Raw genomic sequence first — 26594 nt, 5'->3', positions numbered from 1 at the left:
GGTCGAATGTATTTGATTTTGTACTAGCCCAATAGAAAGATGTGGTATTCATTTGTATACTGTGACTGCTTCATGGGATTCATCATTTGCACTAATTAGGACCTAGCACTGATCCTAATTTATAAATGTTTCTGATAAATGTTTGGAAGGGGGGCAGAGTGTTTGTTGGCTTGCTTGCTCCGGGGTTTCAGAAGGTCTCACACAAGAGAACTTTACCTAAGGAGAAGCTACTTTACCAATGCAGAAATTCATCACTGCTGTACCAGTGTGCCTTAAATATCAATATTTAAAATAACAATAGGAATGTAGTGCTGATCAGATATTTGCCAGGCATAAGGCTTGTCTAAATCTATTCTACTGTAGCTGTTTTTTTTTTTAAACCAATACTAAATAGCTTTGATGACAACTACTTTATAGTACAGTATTCAGACCTGGTATGCTTCTATGCAATCATCTTTTTTTCTTTCTTTCTTCCCTAGAATATTTTTTCTTGTTACCTCTGCTTCCTGACTTTCTTCAAGACTTGGCTCAAATCCCAGAGGGCTTTCCTAGTCATTTCCACCCCCGCTGCCCCAGTTACTTTTCATTTATACTTTATATATCTCATATGTACATAGCTGTTTGCATGTTGTCTCTCCTATTGGAATATGAAATCCTTGAGAAAAGGGATCAGGTTTGCATCCCTGGTGCTTAGCATAGTTCCTGGCATAGACTAAGTACTTAAAAATTAATGCTAGTTTGTTGATGTTTAAGTTCACAATTAAAAAACAATTAACGGGGCAGCTAGGTGGCGCAGTGGATAGAGCACCGGCCCTGGAGTCAGGAGTACCTGAGTTCAAATCCGGCCTCAGACACTTAACACTTACTAGCTGTGTGACCCTGGGCAAGTCACTTAACCCCAATTGCTTCACTTAAAAAAAAAAACAAAAAACCAAAAAACCCCAATTAACCTCAAAGCAACAGCAATGATAAGAAAGCTAATGGTTGGGTCCACAGTGGCCTTGGTGTTCTCTGAGATATGATCATCCATTCCTTCCCCTGCCTCCCCTGTCCTCAGCTTATCTTTGGTTTATAGATTATACCTTTTCTAAGTATGTGTAACTCCATGTTTTTCCATCTGCAAAAACCCGAGACACAATCCTTCCCTGTCCGTCATAATCTACTTTTTCACTAGTGGTTCCTCGTTGGATGCTGGCGATCTGGCCTGTTGATGAATAGGTAACATTGACAGCCATCAGCTTGCTACTTGGCAGCCAAAGGGTTGGGTGTCCAGATGTGTCATAAGCAATTCTCAGCAGAAATTTACGGTGGTCGTCATAGATCTTTTCTGTCTTCGTGGTTCGATCAAAGTCGACTGAAAGGAGGTTTCTGCCATTAACCTTTTATAAAACAAACAAGATGATAAAAATAAATCATGTTATTCCAATACCCATTGCTTATTACTTTTCAAAGTCCCCACTATTGTTTAAACACCATTTATGGTGATTGATCCCCTTTGTCAGTAAATTAATTTAGCAACTTCTTGGTGTAAGCACAGGGCATTAGATTAACGGTTGTTTTAAAAGGTTTCATTAAATGGAGAGACAGCCTGGCATTTGTTCAAAACCTTTTCAATTAAATTTCTCGAAGTTTAGTCAACAGGTTAAGAGAAACACTGAAATGCATTTGCTGGAGTTTGTTAAAGGCACATGTCATTTAGAGGACACAGAGGCAATAGAAGGAATAACCATTTAAATTACCCAAGGCCACACAAGCATTGTAAAACATAAGCAAGTAATTACTGAGTAAATGGAAATTAATCACAGTGACAGTAAATAAAGGGTAGTGATAAACTCTCAATTTTCCCTCTGTAGAACAAGTAAGAAGTCATATTATTGATGATTGCTAATGAAGAATGTAGGGAAGGATTGCTTTGGGTCATATCCCAGAAAGTCATAACCTAGTAGATGATCTTGTTGTGTTATTTTATTTTATTATTTTATTTGCAAGGCAATGAGGGTTAAGTGACTTGCCCAGGTTCACACAGCTAGTGTCAAGTATCTGAAGCTGGATTTGAACTCGGGTCCTCCTGAATCCAGGGCTGGAGCTTTGTCCACTGCGCCACCTAGCTGCCCTGATCTTGTTATTTTAGAAAAAATTTGGAGAAATGACACCTGTTCCAGAACCCTATGATACCAAGTCTACTCTGCTTGAGCATTTTAATCCATTTACAGATCTGGCCCAAGTTGCATTATAATACCTATACTACCTACTATACGCAGGATTTTGGATCCCATACCAAATATGATGGCTACTGCCACTGAACAACATAGAGAAAGGTTTTCCACATTACGTGAGGAATGTGCTGTTGATGAAGTGCTAGAGAGAAAGAGAACTTAAAATATCCAAATTAAAGATTCTCAATTCTACTTTTATATAACCAGTGTCCAAGATGGATTCCTTTATATAAATCCTTTGCTTGATTTTTGCTAACATCTCCAAATAGCTTCAGCTGACCTTGATATCAGTTTGTTTTTTTAATGTAGGGGAGAAACCCTCCTTTGACCACTGATAAATCCAGTTACAAGTCGCTTTTCATATTGTTCCTTTGGTTTATTATTCTTTTTTTAAAAAATAATTCCTGCTCTACAATAACCCTTAAGAAGCTTTTCCTAGTTACTGGCTCTTCAAAGAGTGCTGACTGTGTCCTGTTCTCAAATGGTCAAGGTTTAAGTCCAGAGGGAACTTAATACTCTGGTGGCAAAGTGCACGCAGAGAATTGAAAAACAAACAAAGAAACAAACAATACCCTCTTTGAACATCATGAGAACAGAGAAGGGACAGGGTCTTGGAGTTGGAATCTAGAAACCTTCATCTTTGCAATTCCACATCTCAAGATATAGCTCAAACCCCATTCCCTCTAAAAAATACTTCGCTGATGACTCCAGCCTCAATTGACTTCTCTCTCTACCTTTTCTGAGCTTCTTCAGAAGTTATTTATTTTATTATTATTCCTCATCTGGTAATTAACTAATCCCTTTGATTGTTGTCTGGAACTGTTATTTATCCATTTTATTGTTATTTAACTAATCCTTTCAATTAGTTTGAGAGCCCCTTAGTCAGGTACTGTCTCTGTGCACTGCCCTTACAATACCAGATAGTAGGTACCCAAATATTTATTGATGAGAGACATGGCATGGGAAAAATGGTGGATTGGGAATCAACAAATCTAAGCCATAGTCTTAACTCTCTCACTAATCAACTGTGTTGTTTGGGCAACAGTGAAACCGATTCGAACCTCAGCTTCCTCACCTACAAAACAAGGATGTTCATCCTTTGATTTGCTTTGATTCTGAATCAGCCAATTATTTGGACATTCCAAGGTTCCATCCTGGCATGAGAAAGTGCTTGCAAAGATAATAGTTCCCTTTCATTAAGTTACATTAAAAAGAAAATTCATGAAAACATATAGTAATAAGTGATATAGATTTGGCTTCAAGTCTACATTAGATTGTCGGCAGGCTTGTGTTCTCCAAGCCATATCTGCACAAAGGTTTTAGTAACTTCAGAAAAGGTTTCTCAGTTAATGCTTTTAGAAACTGCATTCTTCGACTTTGCCTCTTTCTCTCTTTCCCTAAGGTGATACCACACTCACTGGCTTGCCATGAACCACTCCAACTTTTCATGTACAATGCTGATCATTGTTATTTCCCCATCTGTTTTCATTTTCTTATCTTTCCTCTCCCCCTACCTCCCCCCAGCCGAGTCTGTTTCCTCAGTTTTCATTTGTTTTTCAATTCTCTTGTTCCACTTTATCTTTGCAGATGCTTCCTCTACTCAGAACTCAACTGGCTAGGATTTCAGAAGATCCCTAGATTTGGTATCACAATGGCTTAGGGGTGACAGATCTGGGAAATATTTACTGCCAAAAGGATGAACCTAGTACATTTGATTTTATTTTACCAATAACTTCTGTTTTAGAGAGGAAGTGTGGTATTGGAAGGAGGTCAGAAAGAACTAGGTTCAAGTCCCAGTTCTGCCACTTAACTGGGCAAGTCTCCACGGTAAAATGGATATGTCATACTTCTCAGTACGCTTTGTCAAGTGCTGTTGAAATGTTTGCTGGTATACGTGCTGTCAGTCTAACCTGTTACTGGCTTCTGTCCTACCTGTTTTGTCTGTGCCCATGCCCGTGGAGCATGTGGTTAGTCTTGCTGACCATGCTGTCTGCCACCCCAAACATGTGGGCTTCTGGAAGCATATGGATATTGGGTATCATGTAGACAAAACATCTGGATGGCTGTCTGAATTCTTCGCTTTTATCCAGATGGTGGGGACTTGGTGCAGACACAGAACACATACATGTTTTCTTTTATCCTCTTTCAAGTTGATGTAATAAGGAAAGAATTAGAAGGTACCCTTGTCTTTTCTCACATTCCTAACACAAGCCTAGGATTTAGACATAAATTCCCACTGCTTTTAGACCCCCACCCTCTGGGTTTTCCAGCAGGCACCATTTCATGGAGGATTAATGGATCAGCTTTTCTTCCTGCCCCTGCCCTAGTACATTCCTCTCTGTGGGCATCACAAGCAGTAGGCAGAACACCAGAGAAGCCTGTGTTCTAGGACAGGCTTCTCCTTAACTACTGCCTTATTAAGGAATCATGTCACTTAACATCATTAGTTCATTTTAAGTGTCAAAAAAATCTAGTCACATCATAAATACAATCTTAATACTTTTAGGGGGAATTAAAAATCAGAAATGTTGTTGTCGCCACATGCTCAAATAATGGACTATGGAAAATTCTTTTCTGATGCAATTCCTTAAGGGAGGGCTAAATGTGTCACAATTTTTAGATAATGTCTGTTGTGGAAGAATCCAAAACAACTCTTACATGGCATGAGGATAATTATAACAAAGTGGGGGAAGGTAGGGGTAGGTGTCATATTATTCCATCTGACTTTAAAACAGATAGAGAAAGGTAACATGACTTTGTGTATGTATATGTGTGTGTGTGTGTGTGTGTGTGTGTGTGTGTGTTTGTGAGAGCAAGCTAGAGAGGGAGAGAGAGCAAGAGAGCTAGCAAGCGCAAACAGGGCATGGGAGGGTGCTAGAATTAGGAAAGAATAGTTATACTTTCTATACATTTTCTTTTTTTGGGAATGAGGCAATTGGGATTAAGTGACTTGCCCAGGGTCACACAGCTAGTAAGTGTTAAGTGTCTGAAGCCAGATTTGAACTCAGGTCCTCCTGACTCCAGAGCCAGTGCTCTATCCACTGCGCCACCTAGCTGCCCCTTGCTTTCTATACATTTTAAAAGGGAAACCGTCTCCTGGTCCTCTCCGTTTGGTACAGGTGAGTCATAGATTCATCCCTTCTAGCCAGTGGCAATCCTAGTCTAGACTTTGTAAGGGTTCAAGATGTCTGTATCCTGTCAAAATTCACATATGCCTTTTACGATCATTATTATGCCTAGCTTTATGGTTTTTTATCAGAATATTTATTTCCCCAAATATAATTTCTTGGGTGTTTTTCAGATACTAGCGTGCTTCTTTTAAGCATCTGCATCCTATAAACAGTTTCTAAGGTGAATATGATTATTTAATGCTATGTATTTTTCTTTGATTTGGCTCAAGGAAAGTGCTAAATTTCAATTCTGACAAAAATAAACATACTAAGTATTAGTCATGTATTCGTGTCGGACAAAGAGAAAAGACTTCTATCTGATATGTATTTCAGTTCTTTTTTTTTTTTTTTTTTGGCAAGGCAATGGGGATTAAGGGACTTGCCCAGGGTCACACAGCTAGTGTCAAGTGTCTGAGGCCGGATTAGAACTCGGGTCCTCCTGAATCCAGGGCCAGTGCTCTATCCACTGCGCCACCTAGCTGCCCCCCATATGTATTTTATGCAAATATTTTTATTTCTGAAAATTTGGCTATAAAACTGTGCTCAGGTATCTAAAGGACTACTATTTGGAAGAGGGCTTAGACTTATTCTCTTTAATCCTAAAAGGCAGAACCAGGAGCAGTTGGCGCAATGTAAGGATACATTTCCTAACAATCCGAGCTGCCTCTGGAAGTGATAGGTTCTCCAGTGCCTAGCATGCAGACAGAGCTTAGAGAATATTCTTTCTCTTGTTAATTTACAAAAGCACACACAGAGAATGTAGTCTAGGTAGAGCAGCACGTAGTGGGGGAGGGAGGAGGAAGGCTCCAGGGAATGCTGGCATACTCAACTCACATCCCTAGGGGTCTTTAACTGGAGGCTGCATGATTTCTTGGGAATGCATAATAGGGAATTTCTTGTTCAGGGATGGTTATATTAGATGATTACTGGGGTCTCTTTCAGTGCATGATACGCACTGATAAGGAATCACTTTATTTTTTATCTTTCTTATGCTTTCCCTGAGCTCTGTGATTCCATTTTTTTCTTACTGTTTTCTGATTGACCCATGTTTCATTTTCTAATATGTTTTATTTCAGTTGGCTTATTGGACTTGCCTTTTAAAAAAATACCATTTCTCCCTTCCCCATGGTTATTTTACCAGTCCTAGTGTTTCTTCTTAAGAGAGAGAGAGATAGAGAGAGAGAGAATGGATAGAATAGGGAGAAAAACTCTTCTCTATTTTTCCAGTTCATTAGTTTAAAAAAAAAATCATACCAAATGTTATTTTTGGAAAAGTCTAATTTTAAATTTCTTCTTTCTCTGGATTAATTTTGGTTCTCCCTTTGATATTTCACTTTCTGTGCCATTGTTCATTTCTCTCTTTCATTACTTTTCTCTAGGCAGAAAAAGCGTGGCACACCAAATGATTCCAAGCATACTGTACTATTCACTTGAAGACATCTATTCTCTTGGACTTGATTTTGAGTCTGAATAAGTCATACAGTGAGATAGAGACAGCAAACGCATGTCTACAGTGTTGAATTTCTATCTGAATTTAGCAAGGATGTGCCTTTAGTCAGTTTAAAATGAATAACTTAAAAGCCAACTAGAAGGTCTGAGAGGTAGAAAAAAAGGAAATGTCGTTTGGGCCAAAAAGGAGACTGAAGTTGACTATAGATGGGGATCATGTCAAGTCTCATTTGTGTTGATGATGCCGTATCTGGTGTCTACCTCTTTTCTGGTTGCTTTCTTTGCCGTACTACATTTCAGTTCAATTCTTAATCCAAATTCCCATGTCAGCACTTCCTCTCTTGACTTCCCTTCTTATTCCCTTTATAGGATTGAAATTAGTAGTCAAAGCTGGCACATCCAATCTTATCTTGAAAATAAGAAACCCTCCCTTGTGATCTTTGCATTGTCTATGTGAGAGCAATCAAATATATCAACTCGAGCAATCAAGCGTATCAGATGGAAACCCTCCTCTCAGTGTGAGTGAACAAGCCATTTAAAATCGTATGCTTCCCGAGAAGTCTTGCTGAGGCATCCTGGTTCCGTGATTTAAAAAGAAACCAACATTCATGCCTCTATGCACTGTCTGTTTTTTCCCTGTTATGGAGAACTCCCATCATTTGGACACAGGCAAAGAGAAATGGCCTTTCATTTCTCCTTGAGGTCCTACTTCTACAGTTTTTTCCTTCATATCAAGAAAAGAGAGCAAAATTAAATGAGGGATAGCAAGAGGTGGATAGCAATTGGGATTAATAGGAAGACAGAATCAATCAATCAACAGGTATTTTTTAAGCCTCTGCAAAATTCTGGAGACAGACATATGAAGAAGGAAAACCAATCCCCACTTTCAAGAGAAGATAGAACTACTCAACTTTTATGTTGCTCTAGCATAGTACCTGGCACATATTAGATACTGAAAAATCTTTGTTGATTTTTTTTTTTTTGCTTTACTAAAAAGAATCACCTTTAAACTTGGAAATAACGAACATAATTTTTTTTTTTTAAGTGAGGCAATTGGGGTTAAGTGACTTGCCCAGGGTCACACAGCTAGTAAGTGTTAAGTGTCTGAGGCCGGATTTGAACTCAGATACTCCTGACTCCAGGGCTGGTGCTCTATCCACTGGCACCACCTAGCTGCCCCACGAACATAATTTGTTAACAGGGAATGCCAGTGATGAGATAGAAAGTACACAATGGCCATCAATGATTTCAGGTCACCAAGCCCAAATGAATTATACCTCAATTACAGAAGAAATGTCATGTGTGATTGGTGAACATCCGTTTTTGATGATCTTGAAAAGTGTAGGGCAAACACGAGAGGGGTCAAAGGACTGAAAAGAGGAAAATCTTGTCTTTGTTTTTTAAAGGGGGGAAAATTGAATTGTTCAAACTATGGATAAATGGGCTTTGACTTCAATGCCTGGAAAACATCTTTTGAAGAGATGGTTGGTGAATTCTTGAGGGGAAAAAAAAAAAGCAAAAGTAGTCATCACTACATGTTAGCATGGCTGCATCAAAAAACAATCCATGCTCTAGGCATAAGGTACCTGGATTTCTGCTAGGCATTTTCTACACTCTTTTACTTTAGTCCTATAGACAAAATGGAGGGACAGAAGTACATCTAGGTGAGGCTGAAACTAGTTGAATGACTAACTCCAAAAAAAAAAAAGTGGTGATTAATAGATATCAGTACAGGAGAGAATTCTCTAGGGGAGTTCCAGAGGGATCTCTCCTAAGCCATTCTCTGTTCAAGTATCAGAAGGATGCATAGACATCATGATTATGATTATGGCTTACATAATCAAGATGCAAAAAGACCTTGACAGGTGTAACGATTGGAATGACGCCACCTGCTGGAGACTCACTGTAGAAAAGCTCCGCCATGAGGAGAAGGCCTCTGAGAGCAAGCCATGTGGTCAAAGTCCTTAGTGACAGGAAGTGACGTTTGCTCGGGGGTACTGTCTATCAAGGCTACCAGCCAATCAACTTGAGGAGCCTCCCATTTCTGGGAGGAGGACATGAAGTAGGGAGCGGACACTGGCGGAGGGGTTCTGTCTCTTTTGGTTCCTGACCTTGCCATGGTGGGTCAGATGATGGGGTCTCTTAGAAATAGTTAGATTTTTACCTTTCTCTCTGATCCTAATGCTCTTTAATAAATACTTAAACACTTAAATACTCTTGCTAAAGCGTATAATTTATTGGCGACCACTCATTAGATTTTAGATAGTTAGTATAGCTGGAATTTTAGCCCCTTACACAGGGTAGAAGTGTTCTGAATTTCATAAGATAATATTTATAGGAATGAGTTCCTAGTCTTGTGCACAAAATTTCAAGTGGACAAATACAGAAAAGAAGATCTTATCAAAATAAATAGTTTCACATAAAAAATGTCTGGGGTTATTATATGAGTATAATACGAGTAAACACTGACATGCCTCTAATGCCAGGACTTTAGACTATGTTAACAGAAGTAGGGTGGACAGAAGTGAAGGCAGTTAAAATATACTGTATTCTTGCCTAGTAAGAGCACATCTAAAGTGTTTGGGTTTTGGCAAAGCACTTTAGGAGAGGCATGGACAAGCTGGATTGTCATCAGGGGGATAAAGGGACTTGAAACCATTCCCTATGAAGCGCAATCAGAGGTCCTGGGGAGGGGACAAATTGAGTTAGAGATAACTACAAGCCATCTGAACTATAGGCTGTTGTGATGCGGAACTGGAGCCCAGGAGAAACTAGAGGCACAGCCCTAGGAGTCATCTGCATAGAGAAAAGGGGTCCAGGATGGTATCATGGGGTATACCATCACCAGAGAGGGCAGGGACCAGATGATGATGATGGTCCAGCATGACTTGGAGAGGGATGATTTGAGTGCGATACCCTCTTTTGGAAGAAGGTGATCCCTGGACATACTTCTCTCCATCAGGGTAGAAGACAAAAAATAAGGTCAGATGAGGCCTGAACTTAGAGAAGAAGCACAAATGATAGAGGAAAAAAATAGTTCATAGCCATGGGCTTAAAGAGTTGGAAGCATCCTCCCCTCCATGCCCTTCATGGGAGGATTAATAACCAGAATATTCCTCCAGTAGATGGTGAATGTTGTCCTTCAGCTGAAGGCCTCTTCAGAAGCAGAGGAGCAGAGTGCAGATGGAGCTGGCCTTGGAAGCAGGGTCAAGTCCTTGACCCTGGGCAAATCATATAATCTCTCAGTGCTCCAGAAGACTGGAAATTGAAGAGAAGATACCAGCTTGTACCAACATTGAGGAATAGTGCTCACCTGGAACTACCCTAATACAGTGAAATCACAGGTCGAATACCTGACCCCGTTCCCTTCTCCAGCAGTGTCAAACTCAAGATGGAAGAAGCCTGCATATTGACTAGACAGCCACAAATGAACATTATGTTGTATTATATTTTTATTTATTTTGTTAAACATTTCCCAATTACATCTTAATCTTTTAATTAATTAGACTTGTTAGATCATGCTCCTTGAGGGCAGGTACTGTCTTTGCCTCTTTTTGTTTTTCCAGCACAGTGTCTGGCCCTAAGAGATGCTTAATGAATGTTTACTGATTATTCTCAGTTGGGATTGTATGGCGAGTTTTATACTTCAGCCCTACTCTATTCAAAGTATCATGTTAGATGTTATGGGGGTGGGGGTGTTTTAATAGCATCATGTTCAGCATCTCCAGCATTAGCTCCCCCTCAAAGTTTTCCTTGACAACTTGAAAGTAATCCTTTCTCAGAGTTTTCTTAAAGCACTTAATCAGATGGTTTTTTTCTCTTATCACATTCTACCTTGTCTAATCTTTGTTTACGTATTATACATTGGTAAGTCTTCCTTGTGATTATAAACTCTTTGCAGAGAGGGCCTGTGGGGTTTTTCATCTTTGTTTATCAGTTTATATTTGCCATTTCCTTCTTGAACTTGTTTTACAGATGAGGAAACTGAGACAAACTGGGTTAAGTGATATGCCCACTGTCACCCAGCTAGTAAGTGTCTAACCCAGATTTGAACCCAAGTCTTCCTGACTGGAGGCTCAGCACTCTATCCACTGTGCCACCTACCTGGTGGCTCAGTGGATAGAGCACTGGCCCTGAAGTTGGGACAACCTGAGTTCAAATCTGACCTCAGACACTTATTAGCTGTGTGACCCTGGGCAAGTCACTCAATCTCAATTGTTTTAAACATCTCATGCCATCTCCAGTTGTCCTGATATATATCTTGCCACTGTACCCAGATGGCTCTGGAGGAGACAGCGAGGCTGGTGACTTTGCACAGCCTTCCCTCACTTAAATCCAATTCACTTCAAGTCATGACATCACATCCCAATGTCATAATCTTCTTTTAGCACTGTGACTCATAGGAATTTTTTTTTTTTGGAGTTGGGGGCAGTCCAAACCTGCAACTAATGAATATTTGTTGAATGAATGAATGACCCAAATTCCTTAACCCAATGAACTTCCTTTCTTAGAGAGGGGTAGATGAATGATAAGGGAGATGTTAAGATTTTGATGTACCATTTTCAGTTGGTAGTTTGCCTGTGAACCAACCCAAGTGTTCTTCTGCCAACTGTTGATAGATAGCCATTAGCAAACACCTTGAAAAAATGATGTCCCTACCACCATTTTTTCCTCACTGCTTCTTTTAGTTTCTTGTAAATAGCTGGTGACAGAGTTGGGTAGATATTTTTGCACCCTGAGGTACTGCCAAGGTAAATAATTGTTACTGTGTTTGTGAAGGGAAAAACCAAAACTTTTGGGGAGCCAAAAATAACAGGCATTAAAAAGCACATTTTATCTTCTGGTCTCTTTCCTTTGTAATGATTTTGCACAAAATGGCAAGTGATGTAATACTGGTCAGGAAAAACTGTCTCAAGTTATTCACCTTTATTTGATAAAGTATAGTGTATTTACTAATAGAATGAATGAATCAGGTTCAATTCTAATAACTCAGATGTCTGTTGTGGTCCTAAGGTGGTCTCCTGGCAACCTCGTTTTGAGTACTTAATCTATGTTGTCTTTACCAAATAGCTGTCATAAATCATAGTTTGCCTGCTAGAAATATTTGGCCTACTAGAGGAGAGGGAGGGAAAAGAAAGTGCCTTACAGAATTGTGAAGGTACAGGTAGCGGAATGTTTTACAAAAAAATCAATTATGCCATCGAGATCAGAAATAGGAATTACCAGAGTATTTCTCAGAACAATAATAAAAATAGGGGGTCCCATTAATAATACAGAAGCAGTTGTTAGGGTCTGAAGATGACAATCTATAGTCAATTCAAAGTCTATTTTAGGAGAACTGGGAGGGGGTGGAGGAGAAGCCAAATGAGAAGAGGGAAGTCACCTTCAAGTAGCGTACAGCAGAAGTTCAGTTAACCATGTTGTAGACTATCACTTTCATCCTTCTCAGTGCCACCATTATAAGGCCTGAAAGCCAGTTCTTTTATCCCTGTATCCTTAATGTGAGGGAGTCAGCCCTGGCCAGGGCAAGGTGCGAAGAATAGAAGCCATGGTATCCTGACATGAATTAGCAGCCTCAAGTCAGTTGTTCAACCTAATTACTAATTAATTACTAATTGCTCAAGTCTAATTACTCAGAGTGGCTAAGTTGCATTTACAATGGATTCATTTCTTTGTGATACTCCTGGAGTATCACAAAAAAGGTTAGTCTTCAGCTGTCAAAGCTAGCCTTGGAAAGGAAACTTTCAGTTTTGACAACAACTTTCCCTTATGGATTTCAAGCATAAAATATTTTCTGAAAAAATTAACTTTAACTCTATGGAAAATAGCAAGCTCTCTGGTAGCTCTGGCAGGCTTAGCTCATGGGCTGGGCGCAGTAGCTGTCCAGGGTATTGGCCCCCTGACCAGGGGAAGGATTAGGAAGGTATTCTCAAATGTTTACTTACCCTAAGCTTTCGCCCAAAGACGTTAACTTTGCCCTGGGCTTGCTCTTTTCGGAATCTCCACTCCACTAAATTCTGGCCATTTTCCCCGGGGAGAGTCATGTTTCTTTTAGCCACTGTTGGGTTAGCTGTGCCAGCTAGAACATGTGGCTCTGTCTGGTAGTGGGAGTCCAGGCCGCTGGCGTAGATAATTCTCAGGGAGCCGTCATAGCCAATCTGGTAGCTGTTTCTTAACTGATCTGAAAAAGCGATGAAGCAGAAATGCATAAACCACAGATGTGGAATAAACATCTGGAATGTTGTGGAATTACAAACGACATAGTTCTTTGAATGATCTGCATTTGTAAGTAAAGCATCTTTAATAATGCCTTTTAGGAAAATAAACGGTTTCTTCCCATGTTGTTTCCTGCTGTAAAAGTTTTGCCTGAGTAAAACTCAGTGACACTCAAACTTTTAGTGAGACTAAATTGGTATTTACAATACTTAATCCTTCTCCATTACTAGGGCTTCTTCTCTTCACCCCCCTCCCCAGTTGTTTTTATGTTTGAGAGAATGTAGGATGATCCTTTATGGTATGGGCAGCCAAGTCAAATCCGGCCTCAGACACTTGACACTTACTAGCTGGGTGACCCTGGGCAAGTCACTTAACCCCCATTGCCCCACACAAAACTAAACCAAAACAAAACAAGATATTGTCTTGGAGGCTGTGGATATGTGTATATGATTCTCATTATATTTTCTTCAATATTTGAGGTTTTCTCCCCTCTGCTTAATGTCATTAACTGATTTAGCAAAAACAGTGTTAGGTTAAAAACAACAACAAAACACAGGGGGTATCATTCCTTGGGGAAAGTGTCATAAATGGATGATTAACCAAATTAGGTTACAGGGGAGTTATGTGACTTTCCAGCAGAGTTTGACTATCATGTATTTATAGGGTTATTATGAAAGGGATGTTTTTAGGGGGTAACCTTATTTGGACTGTGTTTATATTCTTTGTAAAGGAAAAGTCTTTTGAATGATGTTAATATTTTATTCTAATAAAACATAAAATTAGTTTTTAGTAATTTTTCTTATTACCTTGAACCATGGTATAGAAAGAATCAATTGATGACAAATTTGAAGTGATGCTGACATCCTCTTCCCTGCTGGATGATTCAATGTCCACCGTAATAGCCTTGTCCATTTCGCCATGAAGGTTGGTGACCACTCCAGTTGGAAATGTCACATTTGTCAGACGGCCTTCACTGTCATAGCTAAAGGAAAAAGTGGCACCTTTTCAGTATTTGATAGAAAAAACTCAGGGTTCACTTACTTTACAAATATAATGAGCAGAAATAATATTAGCAGCAGAAATTTGGGAGAATGTTTGTCTTTGTGCATGAGATATGCAGAGTGTGGACTTCAAACATGCTTTGAAGTAGTCAAAAGCCTGTTTAACATATAGAAACCTCAATCGGGAGAGCAAGAGTAAACAGGATGGCTCTCCAGCTCAGCACATTACTCTTTGAAGTGTGACCAAAATCTTACTGCACATCTAATTTGCCATTTCAAAGGGAACATGTTTGCTGGTATTAAATTCCTTAGCATTCTTCAATCTTTTTATACTATCACACTAGGCTGAATTTACTATTATAGACTTTTTAAGAAAAAAGGATTTACTATCTCCTGTCATCTTTGAGAGTGTATTGTGACCTTATAACTTTACATGTATAAGAAGAATATGTACACACATGCATACATATGTATGCAGACACATGTATAAAATAAATGAAACATGTTAATACATTTGAATAAATATGCACATAGAAAACATCTCACTGATTCAAAAGATATCACTCTATAAATGAATAGTATTTTATGGACCTTATTTTTATAATTATTTGTAACATATCACTGTAAATAATTAATTTACAAGTTTTTTTTAATGAGGATAATGAGCCATCTATATTGACAAAGAAGTAGGTGATCTTAGGCAAAACTAAAGAAATGTGATTTGATCGTTTTCCCATTTATATGGTTTTTGATACTTATTTGAACATTTTTCATTATTATGAACTTTATAAACATCGGTAAACATGAACATTTCTTTATACAAAGAAAAGCAAAAAGATTATATGCATAATACTATGAATTTCAATTATGTACAGCTTGGGTTTTATTTAAGTGTTTTTATATGTTTTTATATTATTATACACATAATTTAACATGGTGTATACTACTGTCCTATGAAGTCATTGAACCTCTTTCTGCCCTCTCCTGTATATTTTAAAAATGCATTGGGGGGTGGCTAGGTGGTACAGAGGATAAAGCACTGGCCCTGGAGTTAGGAGTACCTGAGTTCAAATCCAGCCTCAGACACTTAACACTTACTAGCTGTGTGACCCTGGGCAAGTCACTTAACCCCCATTGCCCCGAAAAAAAAACCAAACAAACAAACAAACAAAATGCATTGGGGGCAGCTAGGTAGCACAGTGGATAGAGCACTGGGCCTGGATTCAGGAGTACCTGAGTTCAAATCTGGCCTCAGACACTTGACACTTACTAGCTGTGTGACCCTGGGCAAGTCACTTAACCCCCATTACCCTGCAAAGAAAAAAAAAATACATCATTGATGCTCTTTCCTTTGCCATTTCATTGTTTTTGAATTACCAGCATCCTTCCATTACCTCTAGAATTCTCAACCCCTAAGAAAAGCCCTTCAGCACTTTTTTTTGTGAGGCAATTGGGGTTAAGTGACTTGCCCAGGGTCACACAGCTAGTAAGTGTTAAGTGTCTGAGGCCGGATTTGAACTCAGGTACTCCTGACTCCAGGGCCAGTGCTCTGTCCACTGCGCCACCTAGCCGCCCCCCTCCAGCACTTTTAAACTAATTTTAAATTAAGATGTCTAAAATATAAGGCAAGAGAACTTGAATTTTAAACATCTATTCTAAATATATATTCGTTGAAATGACAGGGTTTTTTTTGAAAGTGCCTCCTGGTTTTACCATTTATAAACAGTGCCAGGGAAAATTTTGTACAAGGTGATTGTGTACTAAGGAAAGCAGGGAAATATGAAACCGTGGCAACAACCAAAGCATTCTATAGTTTCATGTGCATTTATGCCTTAGAGACTAAAAGTACAGCTGTACAACTACACGTATGTGACACTACAAAATGAAGTAGAGAACAGAACCAGATGCCTATGTAACCCAAGGCCAACTCCTGACTTGCTCAGGGTCATACAGCTAGTGTTTGAGGTGGGAAATGAACAGAAGTCTTCCTTTTCTAAGTTGTTGCTGTGCTCTTTTAACTATACCATGTCATCTCTACTCATCAGTTATCAAAATGTCTCTGTGGAAGTTTTTATCTTAATTTGTCATTTTGCTTTGGTTGTGAAAATAGTGCAATATTTTCTGGATGCACTGCTTACAGCTCTGTGATATTTGTAATGATCACATTCACTGTCATTACTACTGGCCCATTAGAAGTAGGGGTGATCTAAATAGGTTTCATTGTAATTAAAGCACTAGAAAAGAAAAGTGATAATAGGAAAAATGAAAGGGTCAGAGGGGCAAAAAAGTACAGAATAGGTCATAATAGTAAGTTAAGTTCTTAGACACTGAAGAAGTACTGGTTAAGAGAAGCGTGAAGACAGAAGTTTAGAGTAAAAAGAGGGAAAGAAAATATTCTAGAAAATATAAAAGTATGAAATCAGTGAGAGGAAGCATTTTTGTCTTCGCTCTCCACTACAACTCTTTTACAACATAGAAAAATGTTCCAGACCAATTCTGAATGGCATAGTCAAGAATAGATCACGGTGAGCTATTTTTTCAGCCCAGGGAAGCTTAGGAAAACAAATACAGACATGATCTGGGACGGGACCTGGCCAGGAGCAGGGGGTACAGAAGTGGGGTTGGGGAATATTCAAGAACAAAAGGGAAGTTGAAACACAAGCCCCAGGGCAGAAAAAGAACCCAGGGGACCCCGAAATAGAGCTGGGAGCAAGAAGAGGTGTTCTCTGGCAGCAATATTACCCATTCCTGGGTCACAGACCCAGCGTGGAGAGAAACAGTTGTGAGTCAGCAGGACTGAGTACTAAGCCTAAGAGTAGGGTAGTGATTCAGTTCTTTTTGTTTGTTTGTTTTTTGGGGGGGCAGGGCAGTGGGGGTTAAGTGACTTGCCCAGAGTCACACAGCTCGTAAGTGTGAAGTGTCTGAGGCTGGATTTGAACTCGGGTCCTCCTGAATCCAGGGCCGGTGCTTTATTCACTGCGCCACCTAGCTGCCCTGTGACTCAGTTCTAACTTTTGGCCCAATACTGGTTACAGTGGAATAACTGAGACAGGAGACCAAGACCAAAGGGGAGCCAGCAGTTCAGTTGTCCTGAACCCCTCAGTGGGCTAACAATGACCAAGCCCAGCAGTGTTCTGTTTACACACAATTATACACGAGCCAAAAGACCCAACTTGTAGAGCTCAGACCTAGAGGGCAGTGAAAAGAACTCTCCTGGGATCACACCACATTGTAAGACTTGAAGACATGCAGACCCACAGACAGAAAGCAGCAGCAGAACATAAAAGGACAGAAACTCAGGCCAGACGTTCCCCTTTATTCCCTAAAGTAAGTAGGGCCAAATGTTAAGAAAGTCTAAAGTCAAGAAGCTGACTTGAAGAATGAGCAAACACAAAAAGAATCTAACCATAAAGAGTTACTATGGTGACAAGGAAGCTCCAGACTCAAATAGAAGACAATGATCTGAAAACATCTATAAGCAGAGCTTTAAAGAAGATGTAGATTGAACACAAGCCCCAAAAGAATTCTTAGAAGAGTTAAAGGAGCTAAGAAATTATTTTAAAAAGAAAATGAGAGCTAAGATAGGAAAAGAGAATAAACAGCTTGACAGAAGAGGCACAAAACCTTGCTGAAGAAAATAACTCCTTGAAAATTAGACTTGGCCAAATAGAGGCTAATGGCTCCATAAGATAAAAAAAATAAACAAAGCAAAGTCAAAAGACTGAAAAAATGGAAGGAAATATGAAATGTCTTTGGAAAAACAACTGACCTGGAAAATATGTTGAGGAGAGACAATTTAAGAATCATCATATGACCTGAAACCCACAAACAAAAAAAGAGTATAGGTAGACATCACATTTCAAGAAATTATAAAAAAACAAAACAGCCCACATATCAGAACCAACGGGCAGCGTAGACACTGAAAAGCTATCCATTGCCTCTGAAAAGAAACCCCAAAATAAAACTACTAGGAATATTGTAGCCAAAATATAGAGCTCCCAGGTCAAGAAGAAGATATAAGCAGCCAGAAAGAAAGAAAGAACAGAGGGCTTGGAATATCATATCACAGAAGACAAAGAATGTAGGATCACAACCAAGAATGATCCTATCCAGAAAACTGAGTATGATCCTAGAAAGGGGGAAAACAGACATTTAATGAAAAAGAAGACTTTGAATCATTCTTGATGAAAAGATCAGAGCTGGTCTTTTGCATGATCTCAAAGGAAGAATGGAAGGGTGGGGAAAAGGGAGGTGCATTGGGAGAAGGGAGAGGAAAAATGGGGAAATTCAAATAAATGAGGCATACAAGGAAGAATTTATACAGTGGAGTGGGGCAGGCAACACTTGAATCTTACTGTCTCCTCAAATGGTCCAAAGAAGAAAGAACAGACACACATAGTTGGGTATAGAAATGCAGCTTATCCAATAGGAAAGTGGAGGGGGGAAGGAGAATAAGCACAACAGACTTTGGAGGAAGGGGCAAGGAAGAAAAGGGATGACAGTCTATAAGAGAATAGGTGAAAGGGATGGAAATGGGATGACTCAAAATGGAGGAAGGTAGCAGAATGCATTTGAAACAAGAATACAACAATGTTGTTTATAAAGAAAATTAAAAAGGTGAATTCACAACCAATGAAGGTGAAATAAAAGCAATTTCTAGGAGCTATTTTGCCCAACTATATGCCAATAAATCTTACCATCTAAACAAATGAATATTTACAAAAATATAAGTTACCTAAATGAATGGAGCAGGAAATAGAATACTTATATCCCATCATAGAAAAATAAATTAAACAAGCTATAAATTAACAGCTTAAGGGAAAAAACCCCAGGCTTAGATGGATTAACAAATGCTATCGATTATGCAGTTTTTCCCCTTTTTAATTTTATTTTCTCTTTTCTTTAATCATAACATTTTTATTGTTAAAACAGAGCTTAGTGGCCCCAGAATTGTTGGCCTGATTTTGTTATCACAATCTTAATAGCAAAGCTTACAGTACACAGTGGTTTTAAGAAGCCCTAGGTTTACAGAATCAGGAAAAAGACAAAGCAAGCTGCGTTAAGCATTTAGTAAAGGCTGAAAAGTAAACCTGGGAAACATGTAATATTGCTTAATACTGGTATGGCTATCCAAATACAAAGAATAATTAACTTCAATGTTACATAAACTGTTCTAAAGATAGGTAAAGAAAGTATCCTACCAAATTTCTTCCATGACACAAATATGGCTCTTGATATCAAAACCAAGGATAATCAAAGTAGAAAAAGAAAACTAAAATTTCCCTAATTGATGAAAAATTTTAAATAAAATTAAAAATAAAAATAGGAAGGAGACCATGACCAGGTTGGATTTATACCAGGAAGGCAGGGCTGGTTCAGTATTAGGAAAATTATAAGTATAACTGACCATATCAGTAACAAAACCAACAAAAATCATGTCATTATTCCGAAAGATGCAGAAGTTGTTTTTGAAAGAATACAATACCCATTCATTACTCTTTTTTTTTTTTTTTTTTTGGTGAGGCAATTGGGGTTAAGTGATTTGCCCTGGGTCACACAGCTAGTAAGTTGTCAAGTGTCTGAGGCCAGATTTGAACTCAGGTCCTCCTGACTCCAGGGCCTGTGCTCTATCCACTGTGCCACCTAGCTGCCCCTTCCCGTTATTCTTTTTTTTTGTTTTTTGTTTTTTGTTTTTTTTTTGCAGGGCAGTTGGGGTTAAGTGACTTGCCCAGGGTCACACAGCTAGTAAGTGTTAAGTGTCTGAGGCCGGATTTGAACTCAGGTACTCCTGAATCCAGGGCCGGTGCTCTATCCACTGCGCCATCTAGCTGTCCCACCTTCCCGTTATTCTTAAAAAACACAAGAAAATGGAGCTTTCCTTAAAATAAGAAGTGTTTATCTAAACCAAGAACAAGCATTATCAGTAATGAGCATAAACTAAAAGCTTTTTTAATTAAATTGGGGTGAAACAAGGATGTCCATTATCCCCATTATGGTTCCATGTTGATCTAGAAGTGCTAATTATAGCAATAAGAAAAGAAAAAGAAATTGAATGAATTAGAAAAGGCAAGCAAAATTATGATTTCTTATGATGATATGAGGTATACTTAGAAAAGCAACTAAAAATTAGCAACCTCAATAAAATTGTTGGATATAAAATAAATGCACACAAATACATTTATATGTATTACCAACAAAACCTAGCAGGAAGGGATAGAAAGAGAAATTCCATTTAAAATAACTGACATAGGAGTGTCTACCTGCTAGAACATACACTAAAGCTTTTTATAAGAATACAGTTATGAAATACTCTTCACACCAATAAAGACATATCTAAATAATATAATAAAAATGAAAATACCACCTAGGTTAGTTTACTTAATCGGTGCCATACCAATCACGTTACTAAAGACCTACTTTATAGAGCTACCAATCAGGCTACCTAAAAATTATTTTATACAGCTAGAAAAAATAATAACAAAATTCATCTGGAAAAACAAAAAATCAAGAATATCCAGGGAAATAATGAAAAAAAATTCACAGGAAGGTGGGTTAGCGGTACCAAACCTGGAGCTTTACTATAAAGCGGCAGTCATCAAAACTATCTGGTACTGGCTAAAAAATAGAGTGGTAGATCAATGGAATAGGCTAGGCTCAGGAAATGCAGTAGTAAATGACACTAGTAATGTAGTGTTTGATAAACCCAAAGACTCCAGCTTCTGGGATAGGAACTCAGTATTTGACAAAAACTGCTGGGAAAACTGGAAGATAGTATGGCAGAAATTAGGCTTAGACCAACATCTTACACCTTATACTAAAATAAGGTCAAAATGGATACATGATTTAGACATAAGAGGTGATACCATAGGTAAATTAGGAGAGAAAGGAATAGTGTACCTATCAGATCTTTGGAAAGGAGAACAGTTTTTGACCAAACATGAGATAGAGTATATTATAAAATGCAAAGTGGATGATTTTGATTATATTAAATTAAAAAATTTTTGTACAAACAGAAGCAATGCATCCAAAATTAGAAGGGAGGCAGAAAGCTGGGAAACAATTTTTGAGGCCAGTGCTTCTGATAAAGGCCTCATCTCTAAAATATATAGGGAATTAAATCAAATTTATAAGAATCCAAGTCATTCCCCAATTGAGAAATGGTCAAAGGATATGAACAGGCAGTTTTCTGATGAAGAAACCAAAGCTATCTATTCCCATATGAAAAAATGCTCTAAATCTCTAATGATTAGAGAGATGCAAATTAAAACAACTCTGAGGTACCACCTGACACCTATCAGATTGGCTAAAATGACAAAAAAGGAAGATAATAAATGTTGGAGAGGCTGTGGGAAAATTGGAACACTAATGCATTGTTGGTGGAGCTGTGAGCTGATCCAACCATTCTGGAGAGCAATTTGGAATTATGCCCAAAGGGCGATAAAGCTGTGCATACCCTTTGACCCAGCAATCCCACTTTTAGGTCTTTTGCCCAAAGAAATCATGGAAGGGGGAAAGGGACCCACATGTACAAAAATATTTATAGCTGCTCTTTACGTGGTAGCAAGGAATTGGAAGTTGAGGGGGTGCCCATCAATTGGGGAATGGCTGGACAAGTTGTGGTATATGAATACAATGGAATACTATTGTGCTGTAAGAAATGATGAGCAGGAAGAGTTCAGAGAAACCTGGAGGGTCTTACGTGAGCTGATGATGAGTGAGATGAGCAGAACCAGAAGAACATTGTACACAGTATCATCAACATTGAGTGTTGACCTACTGTGATGGACTATATTCTTCTCACCAATGCAATGGTACAGAAGAGTTCCAGGGAACTCATGATAGAAGAGGATCTCCAAATCCAAGAAAAAAAAAGAAAGAAAGAACTGTGGAGTATAGATGCTGATTGAACCATATTATTTCTTTTGTTTTGGGTGCTGTTGTTTTTTTTTTCTATTTTGAGGTTTTGCATCACTGCTCTGATTCTTTCTCTTGTAACAGGATTAATGCAGAAATAGGATTAATGTTATTATGTGTATATATATGTGTGTGTATATATATATCTATATGTATATGTATAGATATATATAGATATAACCTATATCAGATTACCTGCTGTCTAGGGGAGGGGGGAGGGAGGGGAGGGAGGGAGGGAGAAAAATCTGAAATTGTAAAGCATGTATAAACAAAAGTTGAGAACTATCTTTACATGTAACGGAAAAATAAATTAACTTTGGTGTAAAAAAAAAATAATGTGATTCATCTAGAAGAACAAAAAGGTCAGTAATATTGAGGGAATCATTGGGGGGGGGGGATGGGAAGGCAGGCAGCCTAGCAGAGTGTAAATTAAACTATAAAGCTGTAATCTTCAAAAAAATTTTGTATGGAGTTATAAGTAGAGAGGTTAAACAATGGAACAGATTAGGTACACAATATGCAGAAACAAATGAAGCGAAAGTAGCTTAAGAGTTTGATAAACCCAAAGATCTACTAGAGCAAGAACTCATCATTTGACAAAAACTATTGGTAAAACAGTAAAGCAATCTGGTAGGAACTAGGCGTAGACCAACATCTCCCACTGTATACCAGGATGAGCTCAACATGGATACTTGATTTAGATCTAAAGAGTGATATGAACAAATTAGTGGGGCCTAAAAGAAATTAAGCTGTGTAAGAGCTATGGATAAGGGAAGAGTTCATGACCCAACAAGAAGAGAGAGGTTCATAGAAGGTAAAATAAATGAATAATTTTAATTAAATAAATTGAAGAGTTTTTGTACAAACAAAACCAGTGTAGGCAAAGCTAGAAGAAATGCAGGAAACTGGGATAAATTTTTTGCAACAAGTTTCTCTGGTCTCATTTCTTAAACATATTGGAAACTGAGTCAGATTTTTAAAAATATAAGAGCCATTCCCAAATTGAGAAACAGTCAAAGAATATGAATAGGCAGTTTTCAGAGGAAGAAATCAAAGCCATATGAAAAAAGTCCCAATTTCCAATAACTAAAGAAATTCAAATTAAAATGACTCCGAAATACTACCTCACATCCATCAGACTGGCTAAGATGACAAAAAAGGAAATGACAGATGCTGAAGGGGTTGTAGAAAATGCATTGTTGGGGGAGCAGGGAACTAGTTTAGCCATTCTAGAAAGCAATTTGGAACTATGTCCAGCAGTCTAAGAACCTGTATATCTTTGAGCCAGAGATATGGCACTAAGCCCATTCCCCAAGAAGATCAAAGAAAGAGGAAACAGGCCCTTATGTACAGAAAATAGCTTTCTGTGGTGACAAAGAATTGGAAACTGAGGGGATGCCTATTAATCAGAGAATAACTGAACAATTTAGAGCATATCAGTGTGATAGAATCCTATTATATTATAAGAAATGATGAAAGGCACGGTTTCATAAAAACCTGACAAGACTTCTATGAATCAATGCAAAGTGAAGTAAGCAGAAACAGGAGAATATTGATAATTATTGATAATTAACTTTGAAAGACTTAGTAACTGAGCGACACAATGTCCAACCAGAATTCTGAAGGACTCATTAAGAAACATACTATCCACCTCTAGACAGAGAACTGATGGACTTGTAGTGTAGACTGAAGCATGTTTTCTTCTATTTCATTTTCTTGCCTTTTTGGGGGGGGGGCAGGGCAGTGAGGGCTAAGTGACTTCCGCAGGGTCACACAGCTAGTAAGTGTCAAGTGTCTGAGATCAGATTTGAACTCGGGTCCTCCTGAATCCAGGGCCAGTGTTTTATCCACTGCACCACCCAGCTGCCCCATTGATCTTTTTTTTTTTTTTTTAAATGTGAAACAACTTTTAAAGGATTTGGTTAGTGATAGGGACTTTCCGACTAAAACAGAGGTCGAGAAGATTCAATAAGGGAGAAGCAAGAAGTGAGAATTGAAAAGTAAAGAGAAGGAAATGCAGGAGAGAAGAAGTAGCACCGATATCATTCATGGTCAGATGACACACTGATTTGATTAATTCAGCAGAAAATAATGAGCCAAAACATTAAACTGAAATGGCTAGAAAAAGGTCAGAGGGCAGGGAAGGGTGAGGACAGGATATAAGGAAGAGAGATTGGAATGTGAGAGAGAATACCAGAAAATAAATGTACCATGAATTTAATAAGCTCTTAAATACACCCATTTGATTAGAGGCATAATTGGGAAGGTTAAAAAGATTTGCGTTTTTTCTTAGATTTCTCATGCTGTTTTTGGAGAAACTATATATGCCAGCATTTAAACAGTGCTTTGAGTTTTGTACTGTGCTTTAGAAATATCTCATTTAATCCTCAAAACAATCCCGGGAGGTTGGTGTGATTAGTATCTGGATTTTATTTATGAGGGATATTGAAGTAAATAAATAGAGGTTAAGTGACTTGCCCAGGGTCACGTAGCTAATAAGTGTCTGAGAGAGGCTTTGAATTCACGTTTTTCAGACTCCAGATCTGGCTTTCTATCCGATGAATTACACAGCATGCCATATAACATATCCACACTGCCCTATACCATAAAATTGACTTAAAAGAATTATGAATTAACACTACCCACTCTAGCTTCTCTTTTTATCTTTTGGATCCACAGATCAGGCAAGACTTTTTCTCCATGTTAAAAAAAAAAATCCTGCTTTCTTCTTCATAAGAAGGCGATGGTCTAAAATAATAATAGGGAAGTTCAGGAAAAGGGAGGAGTAAGATAATGAGGAATAGGACTGTTGCTCGGAATCAATGAGATAATGCTGCTGATGATGGAGAAAAGGAAGGACTGCTCTTTTTCATCTTTGGGCTGGGAAGTACAGTACAAAAATGGCTAATGCAGCCTTGAGCTTCATTCAAGTAGAAGCATGGGCAGAATCAGACCGTGGCACTTTGCCCTGATAAAACCACATCTGGAATACTGTGTTCAGTTCTAGAAAGAGTCGTGCCACATGAGGAGAGGCGGGAGAAATCTGTTTATTCCCTGCATAATCTTGGACAAATGACATATCCTCAGTGGAACATCATTTCCTCACTGTAAAATGAAGGGGTTAGTTAAGCAAGATGATTTTAAAGATTCCGTATATCTCGAATTTGGATTCCATAAAAGTGAGGATGTTTAGCTTGAAATGGCAAGTTGTGGGGCATACAATAGCTGTCTTCAAGTATTGGAAGGGCTTTCCAGGAGGAAAGGGATTAGTTCTACTCTGGCCACAGAGGACAGAATTGGGAGTGGTAGGTGGAAGTTTCCAAGAAGATTTAGGCTAAATGAAAACTTGCTCACAGTTAGCTCTGTCTCTAAGTAGAATAGGATGCCTTAGGAATGAGTGGGTTCCCCCTCACTGTATGTAAAGCCGGATGGCCATTTGTTGTATAGATTGTAGAAAGGAATTTTGTTCAGGCCTGGGCTAGAACACACGACCTTTCTGAGATTATAGCATCCGTGGCTCAAATAATTTATCATCCCATAGCCACCATAATAAAGAACCATTCTGAACTGAGCTAGGCTGGTCCCTTAAAACAAAAGTTGATATATATAGTCTATTGCCAGGCCCACATTCTAAACCTTTCCAGCCTAGTAAGAGATTACACTCTGTTGATTCATCATTGGAGAACTGGGGCAGGGGGTGGGTCACTTCTGGTCATTGAAAAGATTGGAGTGGGAATTCAGTTTCTGGCTGAGCACTGGGGGGTAACTACTTGCTTAAATTACTTTGCTGAAAATTATTCCACAGTTTCCCACCTTATGTTTTATTGCCTTCATTTTAAATAACTTTGCTTAAAAATGGGTTTCAGGTCTATTTAATGGGTGTGAGAATGAGAAAGGGTATAAATGAGAGCACCCAAGAGCGCCCCTTGCAACAACTCTTAGAAATAGGGCCCATTGAAACAAGCTCTTTTCTGAGGTTCCTCACCCATTCATTTTAAGCCCAACATTTTCTTCAAAGAAAAAGCATTAGTGTCATAGGAATACTGAATTTGAAGTTAGAGGATCTGTTCTTTGTGAATCCCAGTTCTGATACTTTTTTTTCTTCTCTCTCTTTTTTTTTAAATGAGGCAATTGGGGTTAAGTGACTTGCCCAAGGTCACACAGCTAGTAAGTGTTAAGTGTCTGAGGCCGGATTTGAACTCAGGTACTCCTGACTCCAGGGCCAGTGCTCTATCCACTGTGCCATCCAGCTGCCCCCGCTGATACTTCTTAATATGACCCTGGGAGAGCCAGTTTTCCTGTTCAGGCCTCAGTTTCCCCATCTATAAAATAAGAGAGCCCAGACTTTAAATCCCATGGAAGAGTATTATCTCCAAACCACCATCAATAAAAGCAGGGGAAAATGCTTTACTTTTAGTCCTTTACACTTCTGAGATTTCAGGGATTCCCTTTTATTTTCAACTGAGGATGGGGAAAAAAAATCTGCTTCCTACTGCTGCTATATAAGAACTTTTTCCTAGTTCTTAAATTACATGAAGTTTCTTATGGTCCTAAAACCCCTTAAACATTACAAAATGCTGTGTGTGGGGCCTAATCATGAGATTTATAGAGCTAATACTCTTTGAAGA

At 38.6% G+C, this 26594-nt stretch overlaps 1 protein-coding gene across 7 annotated transcripts in view; it reads right to left on the bottom strand.

Annotated features, from left to right (window-relative positions):
• Positions 1–26594, bottom strand: part of TENM3 (teneurin transmembrane protein 3) — a 1675137-nt gene that overhangs the window by 15907 nt on the left and 1632636 nt on the right. For all 7 annotated transcript variants that reach the window (XM_043970124.1, XM_043970125.1, XM_043970126.1 and 4 more), the window contains 3 exons: positions 13858–14033; positions 12781–13016; positions 1083–1379 (listed from right to left, as the gene is read on the bottom strand). In XM_043970124.1, coding sequence (XP_043826059.1) covers positions 1083–1379; positions 12781–13016; positions 13858–14033 — 709 coding nt within the window. The remainder of the gene's footprint in view (positions 1–1082; positions 1380–12780; positions 13017–13857; positions 14034–26594) is intronic.

The sequence above is a fragment of the Dromiciops gliroides genome, chromosome 6, assembly GCF_019393635.1.
Source record: "Dromiciops gliroides isolate mDroGli1 chromosome 6, mDroGli1.pri, whole genome shotgun sequence".
Lineage (NCBI taxonomy): Eukaryota > Metazoa > Chordata > Mammalia > Microbiotheria > Microbiotheriidae > Dromiciops > Dromiciops gliroides.
This window is presented reverse-complemented; position numbering and strand designations above follow the sequence as displayed.